The 27,444-nt window shown below is 36.7% G+C and overlaps 1 protein-coding gene across 4 annotated transcripts in view; it reads left to right on the forward strand.

Moving 5' to 3' along the window:
* AQR (aquarius intron-binding spliceosomal factor) overlaps positions 1 to 26,925 on the forward strand; it is a 52,412-nt gene extending 25,487 nt beyond the window's left edge. For 3 of the 4 annotated variants that reach the window (XM_080618581.1, XM_080618584.1, XM_080618582.1), the window contains 15 exons: positions 444 to 590; positions 1,163 to 1,232; positions 3,804 to 3,914; positions 4,648 to 4,757; positions 7,370 to 7,505; positions 9,724 to 9,933; positions 10,738 to 10,875; positions 11,691 to 11,762; positions 15,152 to 15,339; positions 16,932 to 17,103; positions 20,658 to 20,828; positions 21,558 to 21,643; positions 22,437 to 22,611; positions 23,713 to 23,826; positions 26,405 to 26,925. In XM_080618581.1, coding sequence (XP_080474707.1) covers positions 444 to 590; positions 1,163 to 1,232; positions 3,804 to 3,914; positions 4,648 to 4,757; positions 7,370 to 7,505; positions 9,724 to 9,933; positions 10,738 to 10,875; positions 11,691 to 11,762; positions 15,152 to 15,339; positions 16,932 to 17,103; positions 20,658 to 20,828; positions 21,558 to 21,643; positions 22,437 to 22,611; positions 23,713 to 23,826; positions 26,405 to 26,653 — 2,149 coding nt within the window. In that variant the 3' untranslated portion in view covers positions 26,654 to 26,925. The remainder of the gene's footprint in view (positions 1 to 443; positions 591 to 1,162; positions 1,233 to 3,803; positions 3,915 to 4,647; positions 4,758 to 7,369; positions 7,506 to 9,723; positions 9,934 to 10,737; positions 10,876 to 11,690; positions 11,763 to 15,151; positions 15,340 to 16,931; positions 17,104 to 20,657; positions 20,829 to 21,557; positions 21,644 to 22,436; positions 22,612 to 23,712; positions 23,827 to 26,404) is intronic. The other variant, XM_080618583.1, reaches the window with a different exon arrangement.
* Positions 26,926 to 27,444: the final 519 nt, after the last annotated feature.

A 27,444-nucleotide genomic window follows, 5' to 3' on the forward strand; every position in this document is an offset into this window, starting at 1 on the left:
TGAAAGGTTTCATGTGTTGGAGCAGTTGAGAACATGGACGTATCTTGTGTTTGAAAAAAGCATCAGTTCTAGAACAAAATCAAGTTACTACTGCTGAACAGTGCCGGTGGCTTTCTATTGCAACTTTACTCCTGTCCCTTCCGTTTTCATTTACAAACATTTTGCCTTCAGTGTTTTTTTCCAGCTGGCTCTCAGCACTGCTCCTGGCTTTTAAAGCTATATAAAGACGACTTTCGACATACTTCTTGTCAAATATGTTTTCTTAAAATCTGCTTCAGCAATTTATTTGTCATTTTCTTTCCTTATCCACATTTGCAACTCTTTTTCCCCTATTGTGTGAAAGTTTGTCATAATGGTGATAAAAGTCTTTCTGTATAAATTTCTAAGCCAGCATGTTATTGTAGTGAATGTGTTGAAGCATAGACTTAAATTATGTGTTACAGGATAACTTTCCCAATAATGGGAGGTAAAGGAAAGAAAAGAAAAGAAGAGGATGGGAATGAAGAAAAATCCGAAGAAGCTAAAACACTGATTGTAGAGCCTCATGTCATTCCAAACAGGGGACCATATCCATATAATCAGCCAAAACGGTAATCAATAGATGAGAACTTATTTACAAATGGTAAAATAATGCATAGTAGTTAATTTTCAGGAATACATGAAAAATATTGTCGATCATAAATGAAATGTCATCGTGTTTTCATTAGCAAAGGAAGATTTGAATATGAGACTGTTCTGCTTCACATTTAAATCAAACTATTCTATTATCATTTCTCTGTTAAAAAATTCCCTTGAAGAACAAGGAGACATACTGTCTTTTGGTATTGTGTCAGGTCTTCGAGTACTAGGAGAATCACACCTAAAGAATTCTACAGCATTCTCAGCAAATGGCAGAGACTAAAGACAGACAGCCTTTTAGGTGGGATGACTTTGTTGTCATGTGGACAATATGATTTACTGTCTTGCTTCGAAATTGCAAGTTTATCATATCTATAAAGAAGATAGTTATAATGTTGGTTTAACTTATATAAGTTTGCAAACATACATTTCTGGAGAAACATGTAGCCAATTAATTTTCATCAAACTTGGTAAAAACAATTGTTCTTATTAAAACAGTTGGCAAAATCTATCAATTCTCTGATCTTGTTTTGCTTTGTTACAGCAATACTATTCAATTTACCCAAACTCAGATTGAAGCTATACGTGCGGGAATGCAGCCTGGGCTAACTATGGTAAGAATATTTTTAAGGATTTTATGCTCTTATTTATTTGATTCTGGCTTTAGGCACATGCAGTGAAATACCAGTAATACCTGTTTCTGTAGCCTTGCTAAGGTCATTTCTAGTAATAGTTTAAAAATATGAAAAAAATTACATACAAATGTCATTTATCTATTATAAATGTTGAACATTTATACAAATGTTCAACATCCTCCCATCTTCACAAAATCATACAGAAACGTATTTGATGTGTAACTGTATCCTGTGTTTCAGTAGCTGAAGACTTTCTGCAACAACTGAGTTTACTTTTTCAGTGGTTGGACTGCTAGTTTTAGACTGCAAAGTTTTTGGCTTGTCTGTTATTTTTGCCTTGTTTAGATTACTTGCATCATTTTTAGTTTCATCTGTCTCCATTAAAGGAAATGAAATTTGTTGAATTGTCTACAGGGACCTTTTTTCTGCTCTCTTGTGTAATGTGCCATCCTTTTATATCCTACCGAATTCTAGAACTAAGAAGTTGCAAACCAAACCAAAGCTGTAGATTTGTTATGAAAATAATTTCTTATCAGTGAATTTCTGCAAAGGTCTTTAAAATTTACTGTTCTCGGGTAGACTTTGACTACAAGTACCTGTCTCACAATGGAGTGCAGTCTGTCCTTGTAGTGACGCAGTGGAATGTTTGAATGACTTCTCTCTGATGCTTTTTAATTTCTTCTTGATCTACATCAGCAATAATGCTAATTTTTAGATTTTTGCATTGGTATTCATTAGTATCATGCTATTCCTTGTCACTTCCTCCTTATGTTTTATGACTTCTTATACTCTCTGAAGCTAGCACACAAAAGATGCAAGTCAAAGTAAAAAAATAACTTAGGTAGAATGGTATTGATTCTTGGCAGTGTTTTTGAGTATGATATGTTTTCTAGTATAGCACAGCAGAACTTTCTGGATGTTACTAGAATTTCATCTTTAAGGACTATTCAGAAATGAGAGGTCTTTTTTTTAATGCTGTGAAAATGCCACAGTGATAAATGCTTTAAATTTGGTTAATTAAACAGTGTTGGAAGTGGTATTTTGGAATGATTTGAACTTCTGGGTTTTACATAATTGGAGTGTTTGTCCAAGAATACCCATGGCAATGTATAGGAGTATTGTTTTATATCAATAGTATTGTTAATAGGAGAGAAGACTGGGAAATTAAAATCATAATTACTGTTTTGCAGTATATAATTAACATACAAAGTATTAGAGAGGTCTCCAAGTTCCCTCATTTTTATTTTTGTCTTAAGTTTTAAATATCATTGCATGCTGTTATTAGTATCATTTAATATTTTTTGATTCAATAATGGCCTTCAAATGCAAGTGTATAATGCATTATAAACTACCATCTACCTCACTTTTGGAAGGCTTTAAAGAAGAAAAGTAACTTCCTGTGCCTGGTACTCCATCAACTTTCCTAAATACTTGAGAAGACAGTTGTTATATAATTTGGACTTTTTTACTAAAACTGTGTTTGTTGATGTTTTAAGAAGTTAGAGGTCACAAGGGAAAACAAATGACAAAATTGGCTTTTTGGTTATGAGGATATCTGAAATTTTTTAATTCCTTTTGGTTTTGGTGTTTGTTTTTTTTTTTTACATCACCCACTGTTTTGCAGGCAGAAGAAAGAAGGCAAACTGAGAAAACAGTTATGTGATATAGGCCTATGTTTTATTTTCTTTCATTATATCATGTATTTCTGTGCAATATTTTTGACAACTACAGTGCTGCTTGCGTTTGAGTCCTGTGATCAGTGAGATTCCTGAAAGAAAGCGTGATTTCATAGCAGTTTCTAATTTTTTGTAAAGACATATGAAACCTGCTATTTTGTGTTTCTTAATGTTGAATAAATTACGTTGAGATGCTCTGTAATGCTTTGATACCTTTAAAATGTCTCGTCAATTTTTTAACGTTGGTATAATTGAGCCTATAAAAATACTAACTGTCAGTATCACTTCTAGATCATCAGTTGTACATTTTTGAGGTATAAAAAAGAATGGACTTTTTTTTTTTCCCCTGTTCTTTTTATCTGCCTCACCTTATTTTTATTCCCCACCCACCCCACCGCCCCAGTTTCCCCTGTGTTTATCCAGCCTTTTTTTCTCTGAGGTCTGTTTTCATGGGTTGCAAAACAGAATAATGCTTCAGATGCTGGGTTACTATATTCCTCTTAGGCAGGAATCTGCCTAACTAATCTGAATGAAGCCTTTTATGATATATTGTATTTGTTCTTGAAGTTCACAAAAGGCAGAAATTAATTGCTGGATTACTGTAATCCTTTTAGGCAGGCATCAGCATTAGCTTAAGTCTTTCATGTTGTTTATACATATTCTTGAAGATCATAGAAGCCAGCAAGCAATTTTACATGAAACAGAAGATTTTTTTGTTTGTTGTCATTAATGTATAGTGTCAGTGTCCTGTGAGATTGTTCTGTTTTCTTCCCAGCTGGCTATATTTCTGTATTCTGCAATATCCTGATAACTCGTGTGTTTATTTTTTGTTTGTTTGTTTTTGTTTTAATTTTTTGTTTTGGTTTGGTTTTAGGTAGTGGGTCCACCTGGTACTGGAAAAACTGATGTAGCAGTTCAGATAATATCCAATCTTTATCATAATTTCCCAGAACAAAGGACTCTTATAGTTACCCACTCTAATCAGGTAAAGTGTCAGTCATGCATGAAATTTTCCTGTAATTCAGATCAAAACCAACAGGTATTGACTTGAAGTACAACTGGAGGTTGCTCATATTTATTGTTTGCTTCATAACCTGATGATCTAGTGCTTACAGACTTACTCCTTTGGAATACACTGAATTGGACAGTAGGTATTAAGCTGTTTATGGCAAAGAAGAGTTTAAGAACAGTTTATTGAAGAGTTTAAGAACAGTTTATTGAAGAGTTTAAGGCAGGAGATGTAGCACACCTTAAAGTTTGGTTCAGCAAAATTTACTTATCCATGTGGAATAGTCATAGCACCTGCCACTCAGTACCAGATCGTACTTTTCTCATGTACTGTAAAAGTTGAGTCGTTTAGTCATGTCACAAAATCCATGTTTGCAAAGTGTGCCTCTTGAGACAGTTTATAAAACTGATAGCTTTAGCAAGTAAATTAATTACAGGATAGAATGAAATTTTAAAATTGTTTTAGAAATGTAAAATCAAATTTAATTATTATAAAGTATGAATACACAAGAGTTTTGGTAGGCTAATTTCCCTGTTGTCAAGATTAAGAACTCTAATTTCAGTATTAACTTCATGTTTTCTTTCGCTTCTGTTTATTCCGAAATAGGCATTATTTCCTAGCTGGCTTACGAGTAATTATTTAGTTTTCCCCTGCAAGAGCCTCTGAACTTCTAAAAACTACCTTTTCTCCTGTTCTTGTCAATCTTTAGGCCTTGAACCAGCTGTTTGAAAAAATCATGGCTCTAGACATTGATGAGCGCCACCTGCTGCGTCTAGGTCATGGAGAAGAGGAATTAGAGACAGAGAAAGATTTCAGCAGGTGAGAAAGAAGGTGCTAATGATAAAGTCATTTACATAAACATTGTAGCAAGATGTATGCATTGAATCCATTCTACCCCCCCTTGTAAATGAGCAAGGAGCTGTGCTTGACAAGTTTTGCCTTTCTCGTAATTTTGTTGAATCCTAGTAATGCAGACCGCACCTGCTTTCAATACAGGGTTAAGTATATTATTTAGTAGAGAAACTGTGTTCCCTTTGAGAATCTAAAGGGAGAATCAGGCATGTTCACAAACTCAACTGCTTAATTAAAAGTAGCTCAATATGTTTTGGGCCCATACACACTTTATAGAATTAATCTCTTTTGTGAGAGAAAGGCAGGTTTCTACAGTTGCGAATTTTTTCTACCAGTATATCACTTCTACTGGCATGGTGAATATGGCATTAATAAATATAAACATGAAATTAAACTTTCTGGTTTCAATTCATTAGTGTATTGCTTAAATGCAGAATCACTTATTTCACTGGTAAATAACATGTTTTGGAGAACACAAATATAATTCTATCAGTCCAAAGGCTTAAGAACCTGTCCTTGTAAATATTAGTATGTTTGTTATGTGTTAGTCCAGTTGACGTCAGTCAGATTACATAAATTCACCAATGTAAGCAGGGGTATAATGGTCATGCACTGGAAATAACTGAACTGTCCAGTACTGGATTATTATAGCAATACTTCGACTTCAGAAGCTGTAGTAAAAATTATGTATAGTGACTAAAAACTACCCACATGTACATAGTTGCATTTCGTTTAGCAAAATAAATACCTTGTAGTCTTTTTAATAAATTTGAATGCTTTAACATGCTCAAATTATTCCAGAAATCTGATCGCCAAAATCTTAGTGAAATGATGGCATAGCAGAGATTTATTTAGTAATATCCAAAATTTAGTATATTCCCAGAACAGTAGTGCTCATCATTAAAAAGTTTTCTTTGAGGCACTCTATATTCTCTGTTTTCATTCTTTTCAAGGTAACTCCAGATCTATGGGACATTACTGCAAGTTCTAAGGGTTCTGACAGTTTGGGAGGGAGGATAAGGGGTGAGCAAGATATATGAAGGTGGGCTGCACTACTATGAGAAGAGAAGTTTATTTCTTATATGCCTGTTGTTTGTTTTGTTTGTTTGCTTCTGATTTCATGTTTTTTCTGAGTCAGGCTGCTTTACAGGTCACAATACTGCCTAAGGAATTTCTGCTGCTTGCAAGCGTATTGTTCCTTTTTTGCTCCTTTTTTAGGCACAGCAAAGCAGGACAGGGGTATAAGAACGTAAGGTGGACGGGAGCCAATTAAACTGATACTGCCACTTAAACACAAAGGAAATCACAACCAAAGAAACTTTTGTAGCAATGAATGAGGGTGTCATAAAAGAGAACATGTTGTGAGAAATGAGAGGACATTGGAAGTGTGAGGGGGAGAAAAAAACCCCAAACAACCAGTTGCAGTCACTTGTAATTATAATGGATTGGGTTTGTTGAAGATGAAAAAACTATTTAGTGATCCAAGGATCTTAAACTGTCATAGTTCCCAAGAAATTTGTTTTATTCCAGTTGTCAACAATATCATAGTCAGCTGTTTCTTAGTAAATTCAAATCTCCAGCTTTAACTACTCTCACCATTCTAACTAAGACAGTAGAACCCATTGTGATTAGCAGGGATTGTGTCTGTTGGGGTTTTTTTTTGTGCAGAAAGCATATTTTATTGCTAGTAAGCTTAATAAGAACTTAAAAGTTAGCATTTATTCATGAAAGTGTCATATGGGCATGTTTTTATTTTAGCTTTTTAACTGCGTGTGCATTTTTAAAAGAAAGTGTCCTGTTCCTCTTATTTCTTTAATTTCACGTGTTGGTATCCTTTTTTAATCTGTTTTCTTTTTTAGAAAATGTGATCCATAGATTGTTTTTTGTTGTTGTACTGCTTCTGGGAAGGGGGAGTGCATGGAATAAGGAAATTGATTTATAAAGAAAAAGATTGGCCTTAAATTTTGTAAGAGGAGGAAGAATGGAAGGAGTAAGTTACAAACTAGTCATAAAAGTTTTTCAGCAGGCAGCTATGAGCACAGGGTGTGTCAGGTATGTACGTATCCTATGTGTGGATGGAAACCTGTCTGTTATGGTAGGCTCAGTGTTATTACAAGAAATTTTGTATATTGCCAAAGGAATTCAGCCTTGCCATACTGGAACTCTGGATATCAATTCTGTTTATGAAGGTCCATAGACTTGTATAACTTGTTTGTATTTATGTAACATGTAGTGGACTGGTAGCTCCTAAACAGTACACTGTAAGTAGTACTTTTTCAACTTTACAGATAAATCATAAGAATGTTTTAATAACACTTAAGAAGCTTTTGTTGAAGTGATAGGGTAAAAAGAACTGTACAGTAATGGCTCTTGCATGTCTTTGTAAATTGTTAGGGCTCAACTGATAGAAATAGTCAGCATGTAGCATATTCTTGTGTTTTGGGACTAGCTAGTAGTTGTGGGTTGTCTTTTTAGAGGGTGAGTGGTGTTTGGTGTGTAATCGCTCATGATACTTAAAATAAACCAGTTTGAATTAACTGCATTTAAATACAAATTATGTTGTTTAATCCATTTTGTAGGTATGGAAGAGTTAATTACGTGCTGGCTCGAAGACTTGAACTTCTGCGGGAAGTTGGACGATTGCAAGAGAGTCTTGGAGTCCCAGGAGATGTTTCTTACACTTGTGAAACAGCTGGCCACTTTTTCTTATACCAAGTAAGGACTGAAATCCTTCTACAGAGACTGTATGACCTCAGTGTGTTATGAAACAATTTTTAAAAATTTGAGTGAATTTTCAAAATTGAATCTAAAAAAAACCAAAGCAAACCACATTTTCTTTGGTGATTTAAAATACAACAGCAGCGAAAGCTATAATTGCAGCATTAGTTACTTGTATTGCTATTGTTTTAACTCCTGCATGATGACTCACCAATTAAAAGGCTAGTAGTGCTGTTCTTTGTGGCTGCTGGCAAAGATTCTAACCTGAAGTTTCTCCTTCAGATGGAAAAATATGTGGTCTACTTTACATTTTGGGCAAGCAGTAGAGCAGTTACTTGATGGTCCTGCTTTAGAATGCTTTTATGGCATTAAATGCCAGCATGAAATTAGATGCGCAGTATAAAAAACACATTTTCTGTATATTGTATATCCTTGATTTCCCTTGCATGTATTTTTCAGTGACATGGTCTATGTTAGCAGTTGGTGTGGCTTAAACAGATTTATAGACTGGTACTTAGGATCAAATGCATACACCGTGTATATGCATAACTGAAGTTACTCGGGGCTAGCTGTAGTGTGGGCATAAACCTTAAATGGACATTAGGTGTTGGGAGAATGCTAGGAGCACTGGTAGAGCTCATCTTTTGGTTCAGTTTCCTCCCAGAGGAGTCCCACTTGGTATTTCAACCAAAGTACTGTAAGTGGAGGTAATCAGGAAATTGTTTCTGTACTGGGTTTATGTGCAAGGTTTTAATCATAGAATAGTTAGGGTTGGAAAGGACCTTAAGATCATCTAGTTCCAACCCCCCTGCCATGGGCAGGGACACCCCACACTAAACCATGCCACCCAAGGCCTCATCCAACCTGGCCTTGAGCACTGCCAAGGATGGAGCATTCACAACCTCCCTGGGCAACCCATTCCAGTGCCTCACCACTCTAACAGTAAAGAATTTCTTCCTTATATCCAATCTAAACTTCCCCTGTTTAAGTTTGAACCCGTTACCGCTTGTCCTCTCACTACAGTCCCTGATGAATAGTCCCTCCCCAGCATCCTTGTAGGCCCCCTTCAGATACTGGAAGGCTGCTATGAGGTCTCCACGCAGCCTTCTCTTCTCCAGGCTGAATAGCCCCAACTTTCTCAGCCTATCTTCCTACGGGAGGTGCTCCAGTCCCCTGATCATCCTCGTGGCCCTCCTCTGGACTTGTTCCAACAGTTCCATGTCCTTTTTATGTTGAGGACACCAGAACTGCACACAGTACTCCAAGTGAGGTCTCACAAGAGCAGAGCAGAGGGGCTGGATCACCTCCTTTGACCTGCTGGTCATGCTCCTCTTGATGCAACTCAGGATACGGTTGGCTTTCAGGGCTGTGAGCGCGCAGTGCCGGCTCATGTTCATTTAGATGTGATCTGCAAGTATAATCTCTGAGAAGAGGCATGGGGCTGCCCAGTGCTGGACACAGCCAGCTCAAATGGACCCACTGCTGGCTGAAACTGAACCCATCAGCAACACTGGTGGTGCCTCTGTAAAAATGTCTTTGAGAAAAAGTCAAAAACCACTGTGCGGCATCTGGGGCAGCGAGAGGAGTGTGGGAAACAACCACACACACCAAGGTCAGAAGGAAAAGGAGGAGCAGGAATAGAGATTCCCCCATACCTCATGGAGAGGACCATGGCAAAGCAGGTTGTCCCCTTCCAGCCCACGGAGGACTGTATCCGGGCAGATAGCCACATCACAGCCAGTGGAGGACCCCATGCTAGAAGAGGTGGATATGCTCTGAAGCTGCAGCCTGTAGAAAGCCCGTGTCAGAGCAGTGGAAACGTGTGAGGTGGCAAATACGCAGTGCTACAAACTTGAGTGGCAAAGCCCCATTCCTCCTGCACTGTTCAGGGTGGGGAGGAGGTAGAAGAGTTGGGAATGAAGGAGTGAAATTGCACCTGGGAAGAAAGAGGGGATGGAGAAGAAAGGTGGTATTGGTTCTGTATGGTTCTCATCATTTTACTGCATTTTTAATTGGAAATAAATTGAGTTTTCCCCAAGTCAAGTCAAGTCAACCCACCACAGCTTCAAAACCATTGTCCTGATACAAGCTTAAGTGCCAATTTAGACATACCTTGCTTTTGTGATAATTTTTCTTAATAGTGTGTGTGCAAACTACACCTTACCAATGACTTTGATATTAAAACATGTCAATATGACACTTCTGTTTGTCATAGGTAATGTCTCGTTGGGAGGAGTATATAAGCAAAGTGAAAGTTAAGGGTGGAAAAGTGCCAGATGTTACAGATGTCTCCAGTTTCTTTCCTTTTCATCAGTATTTTGCAAATGCTCCTCAACCAGTTTTCAAAGGCAAATCCTATGAAGAAGATATGGAAATTGCTGAAGGGTGTTTTAGACATGTTAAGAAAATATTCACTCAGCTTGAGGTAAGGCATGTAACTGTTAAAGGTAAGTGGATCTCCCTAATCCTATAAAAAACTTTACACAGTTCCAGAATTCTCCTTTGCCCTATATTCTACAAGGAGTATATAACTCTAAGCAGCTTTATTAGCTGCTAAGGTGAGAATTTCCACCTTTGGATAATACTGGCATGTTTCACAACAGGCACAAAGGTCTAATTTGTTTTATTTTGATCTTAGGAAGCAGCCATTCTGGGTGTTCCATTTTCATTGATTACGTTATTAGTGTTGGTTTGCCTATCACTGCTCCTCTGATCCTCACAGGGTCTTTGCGTTTACAGTGAGTTGCCTTTAATCAGATAACCTAGAAGTAACTTAAATAGATTATCTTCTGTTTTTTCCCAGAATTGCTTTAGAGGCTTTTAGAAGTCTGGGTGAAGGTGGTCTTTGTATCATTTAGTCATATTAACTTAAATGGTCTTCCAATACTGAATTTGATGTGGTGGTATAGTGGAAAACAAGAAGATACAGTACAACAGAATCTTGGGGGATTCTGAGAGGGTTCCTCAGAATTGATTGAATAATTGTCTGCAAATTTGTATATGCACACAGATTGCAGAATTATTTGTGTGTTTAAAAGATTGTTTTTTGAAATACTGTGATTTCCAAGTTTGGCATTTAAAATTATTCAATGTGGGATTGCTAAGTCGGTGCCTTCAGAACTTTCTTGCCTAATTATATTAAGAAGGTGGCCAGATAGTTGAAGTGAATACATTTTATAAGGAATAATTTTTTGTATTCTGGCTTTCACAGTTTTCTTCTCTTGCATAGGAATTCAGAGCATTTGAACTTCTCCGCAGTGGCCTGGATAGATCGAAATACCTGTTGGTGAAAGAAGCAAAAATCATTGCCATGACTTGTACTCATGCTGCTCTGAAACGACACGACCTTGTTGAATTAGGTTTCAAAGTAATGATTTTTTTTGTTTTGGTCCCCACCCTCTCTTGTATAAACTTTTTTGTCTGTACCAAATCTAGGCAGCTAGGTTATTTTGAGTTGCCTTTTTTTTTTTACCAGTATGTTTCAATTTTTAATTTTACTGAAAAAAAAAAATAAGTAAAATATAAGATCACTTCTAAGTTACTGTGTATAAAAAAATGCTTAATCGTGTAGATGATGATCTGCAGTCACATGATTGAGTAATAAAATAAACGCAGAATTGGGGGGAAAAAACCATGGCCTTTATAACTTCACCTAAAAACCGAACAATTTGATGAAAAGGTACTATGATGCAATGCTGTTCTCACTCTGCAGTATTAGTCGTAGGTATTAATTTAGTACAAACTTGTATCTGACAGTAGCCAACCACCAATAACTTTTAGTATTATCTTTTCTCTGATAATGCCCTTTATTGGATCACAAAAGCACTCTTTTTCTGCTTCAGTGCAAGGGTACCAACATAGTTTGATCCACTGCAGAAAGTTTTTCTGGATGGGTTGTGTGATGTGGGAAGCATGTTGTGATTCAGTCATAGATGTCTTCTGAATGTAAGCCCTGATTGGTTGGTACGGAGAGATCTGCTATTGATGTAGTAGGATTTCACCCTCTGACATTTAGTTTTCGTAACACTGGTGTTTTGCCTGTGAGGTAAAGTCCTGCTGTAACTGTTCCACCTGTCAAAAATCAAATGAGTAGTTGATGCCTTCTTTTTCTAGGCTGAATAACTATAAATTTGTATTACTTCACTGATGGACATATTTCTTTGTTTTGTTTTTTCCCATCAGTATGACAACATCTTAATGGAAGAGTCTGCTCAGATTCTGGAGATAGAAACCTTTATACCTCTCCTGCTGCAGGTTAGACCTGAATTATATAATATATTACAAAAAATGTTAAATGAAAGTTTGTGTTCTTGAACAATACAGAATATTTAAAGGAAAATATCTTGTGCAGAAAGTAACCTAGAACTGATACTTGCCATGTGAGTGAACAGCAAGAACTTCCACTTTGCTCTACATCAGTTGTTTATCCTTGGGTTTTGATGATATGGAGTAAGCTAATAGTTCTGGATATGTTGGTTTTATTGACTAAGTAGTAGGATTAGCAGACTTTTGTTTCAAAAATGAAAAAGGGTATTTTATGTAAAGTAATCCTGGCTTTGTTAAATTCTTTGTCATTTAATAGCGATTATTTCTGATTGTAAAAAATGTTAAAATTTAAGGGTTATTAAGTAAGGGTTTTGTTTCTCAAGATCGTAAGGTTTACATAATTGCTCTGTGTCATCCCGTCTGCTTGTGATGTTTGGTCAGTTTCAGTCAGGACTAACAGAGAGAGAGATCAAGCACAGGCAACTTTAAGGAAAAATGGGGCCAGGTAGAGAGGAGACTTTCTAATTGATGTTACAACTCCACAGAAAGAAAACAAATGATTACTAGTGCTACTTCTTTTTCCCAATAATTATGTACCTTTTATCTGGTTAATTGGTAAATCTTTAACCTGGAATAAGCTGCAGCTTGTACTGTGTTTGGCAGGCAAACAATTAGTGGGTAAAGGAATGCAGATCTGATACAGTTGAATGAAAGTCTTGCAGCTGGAAAGGTACTGCTAATGCAGGGAAGGAAGGAAGGAAACTGGAGCTAACATAGAACAGGGGATATTTGTAGTGTAGTCTTTAAGAAGCCAGGTAGCAATAGCTCTGTTATGTAAGGGATTGTTGTAATAGAGGGCCAACACTGCTACTTCTGAAGTTGAGTACGCTTCCTTAAAAACGTTTGTGCTGATCATTCTAAACTCAAGATGCTTGGACTTTCTTGATGGTTTTTTTTGCCTTCAGTAAAGATTGTCTGTGGTTGCTTTTAGCAACTCCTCTTTTAAGAGCTAGAGGATTTAATAAGTAAGTAAAATGTGCTTCTTGTACATCCGTGGCTCTGCTATCTCTGTAATCTCCAGTCATTGTGAGATAAAATTTCACCTCTGGAAGTATGGCCTCCCTCAGGAGCTCTGGGCAAACTGTAGCTGTGAGTCAATTTGATATGTGGAAAGTCAGTAAAACTGAAGACAGTCTGTACTGTTGATTTGATTCTTACTCTGGTGGCTTTCTGAAAAATATGCAGTCTGCATTTCATATTCTCAAATTTATATTCTCATACTGTAAAATTAAGTTTCATTTCAGAAGCTTTGCCTGGAGCAGGTACTTTCATCGAAAAGCAATAAATAAAGTCTTCTAAGAAAACCACATCCAAGCTTTTTGATTTTCATTCTAAAAGAAAATGTGTATTGAAAAAGGCGTGATAGAAATTCCGTGAAATACTGGATATATTTGTAATTGTATCTCATAATTTTTCATTTTGCTCTGTTTCAGTGGATATTAGAACACAGTTGCAGGAAAGTAACTATGGGCCTAGCGCACAAAAAAATGTGCATGTCTAAGTTGTTTTTAAAGCCCAACTCCTTTTCTCAGTTGCTGTTTAACTCTGTAGGTTTTTAGATTTTAGGGATAATAGTGTAGTACTTTACACCTTGATGTGTTTAAAGACTGATGACTTTTGATAATTCTGAGCAGGTAGGCAACTAATCCACCTTCTAAACCCCAAATACTTCCTGAACTCTAAGCAGGAACACATACTTGTCCATCTTGTTTGGGTGTCTGGAGAGCAAACCGCTCGATTGAAGCTTCTCACAAATTGTAACACAACATTGTACTGCAGTGCTTTGTAATGCAGAAATTGTGTGGCTTTTACCATGGTTTTCATTGATTATGAAATTACTAGATTTAGTGAAATAAGCATCTTAGAGTGTTTTTGAAATGGTTGAATGAACATTGAATAACCAGATGCATCAGGCTGGTGAGGGGAAATAAGTGTACATGAACAATACATAAGCTGACCATTTCATCATAGAGTCATGTTGTGTGGGTTATTCTGTGACCTTATTTACAATAGCTATCAAAATAGACCTTGAAAATTGAGGGTGTTTTTTTTTTTTAACCAAACCTGAAGAGCTAGGCTTATAGAGTAATAGTTGATTTCTTGTACTTACAATTCAGAGTAAGAAATTTTTAAAAACAGAGTTCTTTGCAGAGCTCTTTGAGATTGAAATGGCTGATCAGAGAAGAATAGTTATATAGAATAATTGGTCTTCTCCAAAGCAGTAGCCTTTTTGGAGGGGAAAAAATAAAATCTTTTCCCTTGCCATTGAAAATAATTTCTATCCACTGTTTTACTAAGGCATCTTTCGACTTGGTGAGCTGGACAGTCCAGAATTCAGTTTTCATTCCTTACTCTCTTATCAGAGAGGTCTTCGTTTGTTTTACACTTCAGGATGGCAAGAAAAGGAACTTTAGTCTTTGTCTTGAGTAGTGCTCATGTGGGGAAAGGGAAATATCACAGAAGTGTATAAGAATGGAGGGTCTGAATTGTAAAACTTACAGGTGGAAATTTCAGAATTCCAGTTCTACACATCTGTTCCCCTTTTGTCCCTATGTTACGATGTTCTTTCATGAGTTCTGAAACTCATGAGAGAACTCATGGACTCAGCAGTCATTACTGAGTTCTGTCAGTATGTAACTTAGGTAGACAAAGGATAATGAGGAACTGGAAAGAGATATACCAAACATACTGAAGAACAGTCAGTCCAAGGGCCAGGGTGAGGATTTAATTAGAGGCTTGTTCTGGCCATGGAAGAGGCGATGTGGGAATTCCAGAGCTAAACAGGTGAAACACATAAACTACAGGAACACTTGAAAGGCTGGTTCAGTTTGTGCCTCAGATACCTGAGCACTAAAACTGTTTCAGATGCTGCAGGTAGTTCATATTTCTATCTTGGAATAAAAAAGATAAACTTAAAAGGACTGTTGTAGAGTAACACTACTGTGTAGAAATCAGATTTTTTTACTATAACTTCTATGTATTTGTGCCTTTTTTTCCCCCTTTTGTTTTCTGACAACAAGTTAACTTTGGCTTTTAAAACAACGCAGTAAGACATACTGATATTTCTCTACTATTTTAGTAGATAAACTTACCTGTTGCTTTATAACAAGCAAGAGTTTATGTGAAGCACTTCTCCTTTTTCTGGTAGTAGATTAGGAAGAAGCTAATAGTCTTTAAAATGACTGCAGCTCAGTGTAAATTAACAACAAATGTTGAAATTTAGGGCTCAGACTAAGCCAGTGTGACTGCTAATGTGTTTTAATTGAGTACCTCAGTTACAGTGTAATAGTTACAATTCTGTAATTGTTTAATTCTAGAACCCCCAGGATGGATTCAGTCGTTTGAAGCGGTGGATTATGATTGGTGACCATCATCAGCTGCCACCAGTCATTAAGAACATGGCTTTTCAAAAATACTCCAACATGGAGCAGTCTCTTTTTACACGATTTGTTCGTGTTGGAGTGCCAACTGTTGATTTGGATGCTCAGGGAAGAGCAAGAGCAAGGTGAGACATAGAAAATGTCATGTCTATCCTATAAGAAAATACAAAGATGAAAATAGAAAAAGTACACACATGCTTTTGGAAACTTTGTTTTATTGTTAGGACAGGAGTTTGCAAAACTCTACTTGTTCCATTTCTTTCAGCTTAGACTAGGAAGGTGGATTTTACTTTGCTGAAATACAATCAGATTTATTTTCCTTTTTTGGTAATATAGTAATACCCTGCCATTTTATGAGTGCTTTAATGAAAATTATATTTAAAGGAATTTTAGTAGTCAAATTTTGTTTGTGTTTTTTTTTTACAGCTGAAAATTTTTCAGAAGCTTCCTTTTCTGAACTAATATCTAATATATTCAAGGCCAAATAGATACATTATTTATTTAGAGTTGAATATATAATATTTCCCTTAAATTCTGCAAAAGGGTTCTTTTCTTGTACTATTTCAGCAGAGCTTCAGCTTTTATTGAAGACAATCATGTTGTCCACACAAGAGTGTTAAGCATTTTTTATATATTTAAAGAGATACAGCATCTCTTTAGTAGTATAACTCTTTTCTTTTTTTATCCATGTATTTGTCACTTTACTGTGGTAATGTAGATGTTTTATTTATTGTATAAAGTGTGTATTTGTGGTGTTGTAGTAAGAAGGTAAAACCAAAGAGAAAATTACTCCGTTTAGTTTTAAATCCTGGTTTTGTTTTGTTTTTGCATAAAATGAAGGAGAACTTAATTTTTTTTCATGTAGGAATTTTTGGGGGTGGTAGAATATTATTTTCTAGTCATGAAGAACGTCTGATTTTAAAAATGCAAATTATAGCTGAGTATGATGATAAATTAAGTTTATTTTGCCATCTGCTATTTTGCAACATCTCTGCAAATTTCTTAGAAATGAGAGAGCAGAATTCTGTCACTTCATAAACCATTTCATCATCTAGGATTTTTTCCATACCTTCCTATGCTTTGTCTTTTTAGACCATAGGTAGCTTCCCATGAACTAACCGCTGCTTTACCTGGTCTGGATTTTGTTGTATGTTTGTGAATAAGGCATTTTGGTTATATTACTGTCTCTATAAGTACCAGGGATGATTCAGAAGTGGGTAGATACCAGTTGCTTCCCTTCATGTCCCATGTTAATATATGGCAGTATACAAAATAAGAAAATTAATTTCTTTTTGCAGTAAGAAACTTTACAACAGATAATGCAGAAAATCCTTTTTCTCTTACTCCTTTCTTTTTGTGAAGAAGCGTTAATATTCCTTAAGTTTTGTTACCCATGGAAATTCCTACTAGATTTCTTTGCAAAATGTGTACCCTTCAGTGTAAGTCTGATCAAGTAGAACAGTCTTAAGGCTGACTGTGCTGCACTGAAGTAAAATCTAAAGCTTTCTGTGAGATGTAACCAAACAGAGTTAAAAAACTTACTATTGCTGGATAGCTTGTACAAATGCATTCGTTTATATACGTATAGCTGTCCAGAAAAATTATTTTTTTAATTGAAACCTGCAGAAACATTAATGTTGAAAGCAAGGAGGAATGTGCATTTGAATTGCGTCGAATGAGTTGAATTGAGGGTTTGTCTCTGTGTGTTTTTGAACAGTTTATGTAACCTTTACAACTGGCGTTACAAGAACCTGGGTAACCTGCCTCACGTGCAGCTTCTGCCAGAGTTCAGAACAGCCAATGCTGGGTTTTTGTACGACTTCCAACTTATAAATGTGGAAGACTTCAATGGTGTGGGAGAGTCTGAACCCAATCCTTATTTCTATCAGGTAAGAGAAATACTACATATATACTTTATTTAATCTAGACATCACATATTAAATCTGCCATGAAGACAAACCATCAAAATGCAGTAAATTGATGTTTTAATTCATGTTCTCAGATAATAGAGTCATGCGTGTGCATGGTTCTTTTTCTCCTTTTAATGAATTTTCAGTGTTGAAAATTATGATGTATTGTTTTGCTCTTTGCTCAGAGTGAATGACTTTGCTTGAGATCTGTGTTTTCTCAGTGTTTTGGGAGGAGTGAGATTTGGTGTATAATTCATTACAAAACATTGTTTTAGCCTATAGCAAGTTAAATACTGCTGTGATTCAGCTGTACTACCATGATAGTGTAGTAGCATTTCCCCTGTACATGAAGGGTCAAAGATTCAAATTAACATGGAATTAACACCTTAAATTTTGCTTAAAATTGTGAAAAGCAAACAGTGTGCTTTAAGGTGATAATACTCATGGTCATTTTTTTTCCCTGTGAAAATCATTGAGTTATGGTTATGTATTTTTTTCAAGATATGTATCCGTATGTTTTGCTTGGGTTCCTCCCACTTTTTTGTTATACAAACTGGTGTGCTGTTAAAGCAGTGGTGAGTCATAATCCACTTTATCTCACTTCTAGGTTGAGGGCAGGGTTGTTTGGAGGTAATAATTTCTTTTTACTTTGTTTTTTATGCTATATTTGTTTTTAACACTGTAATGTACAAGTGTTAAAAAGTCATCCTGTGGAACAGGAACAGCTGGAGTTAAGTGCCTTAAAAATGGGATTATGATAATTGAGAGTTGAGCACTGGTTTAGAACACTCCTGGGCCAAAGAAGACTGGGAACACTCATGGAAGAACACTGACACCTTTATCATTACAACAGCACTTTCATGAGCAGGCTCTTCTAATATTTCCTATAGGTTTTTGGGAGTTCTTTTGCAGGGGAGAGGGACTTTGGGGTGTTTTTGTGGTCTTGAGGATTGAGATATATTAGTAGAGTATATTGGTGGCATTGCATTGTTTTCCATCAGGTAAGATTGCAGCCATGTATTATTTATCTTTATGAATTTGGGCATTTCTTTCTAGACTTAGAGGATTAAAATTTGTAGAATAGTTTTACACCCAGATGTGTTTGATATGCCTGACAACTGCATTTTGCAAGTAATGCAGAGCCCACTTAATAAGAAAAAATAGCCTAGTCAAACATATGCCAAGTAGGGATAAGATTCCCAGTATAAATAGAGCAGGAATAAATGTCAGTAATTGAGAACAACTTTTGAACATGAAAGATCTTTTTTGTCGACAGAAAATGGATTTAAACAGGCTGTGAGTAACTTCAGTCTGGAAGTTTCGTCCTGTTTCAAATAGGCAGTAGAGTGATGCTAGTGATGCTTTGGGGCAGACATTGTTCATTATAAGTAATGGCACAGAAAAAATTGCAGTATAGAAAATGTGAAATAACAACTGGTCATTTGAAATTGAATAGGTTTGGCCTGCTGTAGAAATAATCGGGTTTGATAATCCACATGTCTGTCTCTTAATTGATAGTTGAAAGGAGCTTAGTTATTCTAGTTCAACTAGTTCCTACTTTCAGCTTACTTGAGAGTGAGTCATTGCAGCTATTTTGCATTGAAATGATGTTATATTGGTGCAAAGTGTTTTTTAAACCCTTGTATTTCAATACAGGTATCTGCAGATTACCATGTTCTAATACTTTTTAACAAATAATAATTTCACAGTTTTATGTAATGTGGGATTTTGGCATGTGACCTTTTAAGAAGGAAAAAAACCGAATACTCTATTGGTTGAGCTGTGTAATACAGTTAAGTTGGCAGTTCCTTTGGTATATAGGGCTATAAGTATATAAATGCATTTAGGTACAAATGTGTAAATATTTAATAGTCCCTAAATATGATTTAATTTTTAAACAATTGCTATTACCTTTAACGATTATTAAATACTTATAATTTAAACTTGTTGAAATAACTGGGAGCTTCTGAGTAAGTACTGGAAAGTGTCAATCAATGACTAACAATAATATTGATGTAGCTATTTTCAGCAGTTCTCTCAAAAGGAAACAGAATTAAGTTATGAAACCTATTTGAGGTTCTTTTATTCTTTCTTTGCTCACTTAATAAAAGCCATTTTGAAGCATCAGGTCTAGAGACATTTTAGCACTAAGATTTTTCTGTAAATACATGATAATGCTAAGGCACATGAAAAACAGCAAGGTGGTTTGTGACAGCCAACATGGCTTCACTAAGGGGAAATGCTGCCTGACCAATTTGATGGCCTTCTATGATGGGGCTACGGAATTGATGGACAGGGGTGGAGCAGTTGATGTCATCTACCTGGACTTGTGCAAAGCGTTCGACACTGTCCCACACGACATCCATGTGTCTAAATTGGAGAGACATCAATTTGAAGGTGGACCACTCGGTGGATAAAGAACTGGCTGGATGGCCGCACGCAAAGAGTTGTGGTCAATGGCTCGATGTCTGGATGGAGACCGGTAACGAGTGGTGCCCCTCAGGGATCAGTGTTGAGACCGGTCTTGTTCAACATCTTTGTCAGTGACATGGACAGTGGGATTGAGTGCGCCCTCAGCAAGTTTGCTGATGACACCAACCTGTGTGGTTTGGTTGATATGCTGGAGGGAAGGGATGCCATCCAGAGGGACCTTGACAGGCTTGTAAGGTGGGCTGGCGCCAACCTTATGAAGTTTAACCGTGCTAAGTGCAAGGTCCTACACCTGGGTCGGAGCAATCCCAGGCACAGCTCCAGGTTGGGCAGAGAAGAGATTCAGAGCAGCCGTGCAGAGAAGGACTTGGTCGATGAGAAAATGAACATGAGCCAACTTCAGTGTGCACTCGCAGCCCAGAAAGCCAACCGTATCCTGGGCTGCATCAAGAGGAGCATGAGCAGCAGGTCAAAGGAGGTGATCCAGCCCCTCTGCTCTGCTCTCATGAGACCTCACTTGGAGTATTGTGTGCAGTTCTGGTGTGCACAACATAAAAAATACATGGAACTGTTGGAACAAGTCCAGAGGAGGGCCACGAGGATGATCAGGGGACTGGAGCACCTCCCGTATGAAGATAGGCTGAGAAAGTTGTGGCTGTTCAGCCTGGAGAAGAGAAGGCTGCGTGGAGACCTCATAGCAGCCTTCCAGTATCTGAAGGGGGCCTACAAGGATGCTGGGGATGGACTCTTCAGTAGGGACTTTAGTGAGAGGACAAGCGGTAACGGGTTAGAACTTACACAGCGGCAGTTTAGATTGGATATGAGGAAGAAATTCTTTACTGTTAGAGTGGTGAGGCACTGGAATGGGTTGCCCAGGGAGGTTGTGAATGCTCCATCCCTGGCAGTGTTCAAGGCCAGGTTGGATGAGGCTTTGGGTGGCATGGTTTAGTGTGAGGTGTCCCTGCCCATGGCAGTGGGGTTGGAACTAGATGATCTTAAGGTGCTTTCCAACCCTAACTATTCTATGATTCTATGGTAATGTCATAGGTATTACTCTTTCCAACTTTACAGATTGAGTAACCCCTTTTTTTTTTTTCTTTAAGAATCTTGGTGAAGCTGAGTACGTTGTGGCACTCTTCATGTATATGTGCCTACTTGGTTATCCTGCGGACAGGATAAGTATCCTGACAACATACAATGGACAGAAACATCTGATCCGTGATGTCATTAATCAGCGGTGTGGAAATAATCCACTGATTGGACGGCCAAACAAGGTGTCTTTGAAAGTATATCTGTCATTGCAGTGGTTCTGGTTTGCTTGGTTTTAAATTGTCATATTATACAGCAGGCTAATTTAACAGGTTCACAGATTTCTCTGCAAGTGTTCCCTGGTAACTACACGTTTATTAAGTTACGTTCTATGGAATTTTGTAAAGTAGTGCCCTTGTTTCTGCCCGTTTGTAATTTTTCATACAAAGTGAAGTCCATGAAGTTGGAAAAGCTACAGACTACCTGAGGCAGAATAACGCTTTTGTCATTTATTTTGTTCTCAAAACACACAAATCCCCAAACCCACAACTTTTAATAAGATCCACCCAGAGTGGAAATGCTTTGATAAAACATATGATGGATGACAAATCTGATGAAACAAAAAGTATAGTTGTAAAAATCTGATGCTGATATGTTTAAACTCTGTATTATAAGACTGATGGCTTTCCACAATCTTTTGATATTAGCATTCCACTGTTAGCTATCTGTGTTGAATAAAAATGCAAAAGAAACAGTATACACTCAGACAAAAGCTGCTCCCAGCATTTCCAAAAAGGAACAGGCTGATGATTTTTCATTAGCAGCCAGCTAAAACAGAGTTAAACCATTTTCTTCTCTCTTCCCATTTATTGCAGTCTCAGTCCAAAGTTGATATTAAAATTTTGGTGTCACATTTTAATTGAAATGGCAAGATTTAACCTATGGAGATTTTTTCTTGGTTTCTGATTCTCTAGGTAACAACTGTGGACAGATTCCAAGGTCAACAAAATGATTATATTCTCCTTTCACTAGTGCGTACCAAAGCTGTAGGCCACCTTAGGTATGTAACAAGATATTCTTGTAGCGTCATTAAACTACATGTTTTCTGTATCAGAAAGATTGTTTATAATACATTACATAAAAATGTTCAGTTATTTGCGTATGTAGTAGAAATGAAGTTTAATACTATGTATTGAATGAAGTTCAGACATACTTCCTTTTATAACTGTCTGGTACCGTCTTCACAACCACTTTATCCTTTAGTAATGGCTTATACTATAATTAGTTTATATTACTGCTGATAGGCTGAACTTGGTTTCACCCTAGTAGAACAATAGGAATGTAATAATTGCTGAACAAATGCAGGCTTAAATTTTCTCATGGATGCTTTCCTGTAAGTGAGCTTTTTAATTTGTTTTTGTATCAGAAGTTTTTATCACTGCAGTCACACAGATCATCTAACAGTAGTTAGATGAGTTATCAGACTCATGTTTACTCATTCATGGATACAGAAATGCTATTGTGATTTGTTCTCAGTGTTAACCTGTGAAATCTAGGGACGTAGTAAAGGGTGATTTTTTTTATTTTTTTTTTTTTTTATATCACCCTTTCCTCTTACCAATGCAGTAAACTGATATTCATACTTACACAAACACACACAGTTCTATATAATGTTTCTAGGATTTGGTAGTTATTGAAACAGAATGTAAGGAAAAATACTAAAGACAAAGTAGTATTTTAGGAGATTATTTTATATTTCCTTTATTTAAGGCTTCTGTATACTTCTAGGTTTTTTTATTGCAACTGTGTCATCAGTGAAAAAAAACATGATTGATTTTGTTTGTTTTCTGAAGGGATGTCCGACGATTAGTCGTTGCCATGTCAAGAGCCAGACTTGGGCTTTATATCTTTGCAAGAGTATCACTGTTTCAGAACTGTTTTGAGCTAACTCCAGCTTTCAGCCAACTCACAGCTCGACCGCTTCACCTCCATATCATTCCCACAGAATGTTTTCCAACAGCAAGACAGGTAGGAACAGCTGCTCTGAATTTTGTGATCTGTAATGGGAGTGCGTGTGTTTGCCCACATTTTAAATGGGCTATATGAAGTGAGACGGCCTTCTTTGCTAAACAAGTGCCTCTGATAATTATGTCCCTAGAGTTAAGGGCTGTCATAGTACACACAGGTTGATTTTAGTTGATTTTTCCACAAAATGTAGTTATCAGTATAACTGTGCCTACTTTTTCCTGAATTCTGCCTGTGTTAAGTGATTCAATATTTTTCTCTTCTCAGAAATAGGTTTTTAGTGTGTTACATAATTTTGATCTTGTTACAAAATAATCTTATTTCTCAAAAAGAATACAAAGTTAATAATTTTTCATTGAAAGACGTAAAATTCTGTTTGACTGAGTAATTCAGGATAACCAGTTAATTTTTTTTTTTTTTATTGGCCCAGAATTGCGAAACAGTTTTGTTGCTGAGCTAGGTTCATAAATACAGAAATGTCATTTGTAATACTGCATTAGATCTTGAAGGAAAAGTTTTTGTTAAGCATCTAAGCACAGGACACCCAGAGTAGGTTGCTAAACGAAGAGATAGAAGAAAATCTCCGTTGCTTTATGGAGCTTTAAGGAGTGCCTATATGAACCTCAATTCATTTTCCCTGGTCTTAAGGGTTATTGACAAGTCTGGGAGGGAGCCCTTCAGTTGAAACTTTCAGGTTCACTGTGCGACAAAGAATGAATTATGCATAGTAAGTGAGGGTGATCCAGAAGGAGCTGGTCTGTGGTGGACAAGTAGGCAAAGTCCTAATCTGATTGTCAGTTATTTGGCCTTTAAAATGCTAAAATGACTCAAGTCCAAAATGGATTATGGAGTAAGCATCAAAACCCAGCCTTTCCTTTTGACATAATTTTGTTGGGCTGCAGTATCATGATTAATCCATGATTAATCCAAAGAGTAAGACTTACACTTCCTATCTTTCCAAAGAATTGAGGTTTGGTTTTTTTTTCTTTAATAAGCACTTTTTAATTTTGGGAGGTTTATGTTTTCTAACATAGTTAAATAAATTTTGAATAATGGTGGTTTTGCTTTGCTTGCTGACTGTCTACATTTTTTTCCCCTTCTTAGAATGGAGAAGGACCATCTCACCAAATACATGTTATTAAGAACATGCCACAAATGGCTAACTTTGTGTACAATATGTATATGCACATGATACAAACTACACACCACTATCAACAGGTAAGGACCTTTCAGCTCTTGGAAGGTGTGAATTTAAAATAAAATTGATTTTTAGTAAGTGACAGATGCTGTTGAGGCTTAAGTCTGTTCCTCAGTATCAGACTTTCAGATGGTAAATTTCTTTTTCTCTGCAGTTCTTATCCAGTGAATCTTGAAAAATTTTTTTCTCTTCTGAGAGGCACAGCTTCAGCCAGATTTGAAGCATTTTGCTACCCAGAAAAAGCCTGTGCCAGGTGGACAGGATACTTGCTATTTTGGGGAAGTGGTCTAATTATGTCTGCTGTAAAGAAAAGGGGATAGAGAAAGAGGAGTGACACTACTAAAATCTCTTCTTCTTGTAATTGTACATTTTTAAAGTATGAAAGCTCGCGCTGTTCTGTTAGAAACCCAGCCCTATGACATGACGAGATTTGTTTTGGAGTCAGTTTGTCTAATATAGGTGGAGATCTTTCAACCATGCAGATTTTATGTGATGAAGACTCAGCGAACTGTGCAGTTGTTCACATTCAGATGCAAATTAATAGCCCTGTCAAAACCAACAAGGTCGTGAAAAGCAGATGGTAGTCTCTAAATTTTACTAAAAGATGGGTTTGCTTGACACCTTAATCAAATATGGACCCAATCCTGTGGTAATACCAGTTATTCTTTTTAGAATTCGTATTTTGTCCATTGCTAGCTAAAATTGGTTACAAAACTGCAGCTTTCCTACTGCAGCAATAAATCACATTCTCCTTGCAGGAGAAGCCAAAAAGTGAACAAAAAAAAAATAGAAAAAGAAAATGCAGGTATTAAATTTCTTTTACCCTATATAATACAACACGGTATTTTCCCTTTTCTTTTACACTAGACTGAACAGTAGTAGTCACAAAGCACAACATACGTCTAACTGAATCACTGAAGAAGTCTTGAGTTTGTATCAGGGTTATAAAGGATCTTTGGTTTTGAAATACCCCTTTTCTGTGAACAGATGGATTATAAAAACCAGTATGGTAGCTTCAGAGTCTATAAAAAATGCTTTTCATATCTCTGCTGGTAGTCATAATTGCTTCAAAGATTTGCCTATGCTTGTCAGAAATTTTTAATATTAGTGTCATCTAATTGAAGATAAGACATCACTGTAATTAAACACTCAATTTGTCATGTGAAGCTAAGTTGCCTTTAAGGAAAACAAAACAAAACAATCATCCATAGGAGGTTTATTGAGCTTTCATTCCATTAAAATGCTTCACAGTATTCCAAGGAAATACCCGTCCTGTCATTAAATAATGTGGGGTGGCAAGAAGTATGAGGGTTTCTGTACAGCCTGAAGTTGTATAGCTGTCATTCATACTCTTCAGCTAACTATATTCTTGGTCTTATTTTTTTTCCAAAATCTGCAATACAGCTACCATCGCTGCTTATAATATTTTGCCAACTACTTTTTGTTTGCAGGCAAAAGACTTCGAATTTATGGATGTATTATGTGAAAAAATATCTAAGCATTGTTTTAAGTGTTACTGGAACTTGTGTTTGTCGTGGTTTAAGCCCAGGCCGTAAATCAGAACCACGCAGCCTACTTCCCCCCCCCGCCCCAGAGGGATGGGGAGGAGAATCGAAAGAATGTAACTCCCTTGGGTTGAGATAAGAACAGTCCAGTAACTAAGGTATAACACAAATCACTACTGCTACCACCAATAATAATAATGATAAGAGAAATAACAAGGGAAGAGAATACGATACCACCCGCCGGAAATGAGCCCGACAGAGAAAAGGGACGTGCCCTTCCGGGTAACTCCCAGTTACATCCCTGGGCATGACGTGCTGTGGTATGGAATACCTCTTTGGCTAGTTTGGGTCAGGTATCCTGTCCCTGCTTCCTCCCGGCTTCTCCTCCTCCCTGGCAGAGCATGAGACTCTCAAAGTCCTTGGTCAGGGTAAACATTCTGACCAGCAACCGAAAACATCGGCTTTATCAGTATTATTCGCAGGCCGAAAGTCAAAACCACAGCGCTGCACCAGCTACTATGAAGGAGAAAAAATGACTGCTACTGCTAAACCAGGACAGTGTTGTTCCACATTTACAGCTGTCAGTGCAACTTCTATAAGTACAGATAATGTTCACATAGCATTTTATAAGATGTTTCAATGGGAAATTACTGGAATGAGTTGTTGAAGACAGGCTTATTAATGGCCTCAAAAAGCAAGTTAAACACATCTAGGAGTTTGAAATGGTAATAGATGAGATTACTGTAGGAATGTGATTGTTGCTCCAAGTAGGGATTTACCGTAACCCTATTACTTGTCTGGCCGTTTGGGATACTGTGTTTGATAGCCTTTAATTTGAAGTACTGAGTTTTTAACACCCTCTTTCAGGCAAAAAAATATGTCTTATAAGACTGTTGCAGGGTTTTTTTATTTTCATATAGGAGTTAAGTGCCTACAGGTGATTAGGGATTCTAGATTGTCTTTGTTGTTCACTTGTTATCTAATGCAAAATCCTAACTATAAGGTGAACAGTTCAAGCTAAAGTAGGAATAGATGCCAAAATAGATGCATTTCTAAAAACTGAAAATCCTTTATTTTTTTTTTAATCATCTAGCGTTTACTGCCCCCACCTGCCATGATTGAAGAACCAGAAACTACTCAAACACACGAGTCTGAGATAGAAGATGAAGTGCAAGATACACAAGAAGATGCAGCAGCAGAAGAAAATAAGGCAGGAGAAGAAATGATAAAGGAAGGAGAATTGAAAGTGGATGAAGTGGATGAACATCGAACAATGCCAGAACACCCTGGAAGAGACAGTGATAGTGGAGACAGTGAACCCGAGAACGAGACTGAAAAGTGATTCACGTGATGTTTGTCCTCTACATGTTTTGGAAAGCAGATAAGAGAAAAGACATTTAGGAATAAAATTGCTATTTTTACACTGACTTTTTTAAATGTCTGCTTGTGTAATGTGACCTGTTTGGTATATTTTTCACTTTATGGACAAGCAAAATGTTTCGCAAATGTTCCACTGAGTTCTTGTCAGTATCAGTAATGTAATTTGTTTGATGGCCTCGAATGATAGACAATTTCCTTATCACAAACTATTCAGTAAAGATTCTTTTTATACCAGTTTTGAATATTTGACCTTTAATTAAGTCACTGAGTTGTCTATTAAATCTCACTGGTTTAAGTATATTCAATGTTAGTCAGCCACTCTATAATTCCCTTAATATTCTGTAATGGATAATTCCTTGTGCAGAGCTGTGGTGATATACACTGAGGTGGTATTTTAGGCATAGGCTGAAGTTCAATAAGATATTTAATAGTATGTCTATGAGAAGTGTGAATTACCGTGGGACTTTAAAATGTTTTAAAATGTTCAAAATTTTTATTGAATTGTAACCTCAGCAGATTCTCAAAATTTCATAAGGCTCAGGTACTTATAGCAACTTCTCATTGTTGACTTCTGATGCTGTTTGTAATTCATAGATGAAGTAAGGATGCAGCTTTTCAATAGCACTGCTTTTTAAATTAGTGTTTTGAAATAAGTTTCTCTTGCTGTAACAGGACACAGTAATTGCCCAGGATAAAGCCAAAGAGGAAGAAAAATTAAAGTAATTCCCTGAATGCAGGATTTGCAAAACATAC

Source organism: Psittacula echo (assembly GCF_963264785.1).
Source record: "Psittacula echo genome assembly, chromosome: 5".
Taxonomy (NCBI): domain Eukaryota; kingdom Metazoa; phylum Chordata; class Aves; order Psittaciformes; family Psittacidae; genus Psittacula; species Psittacula echo.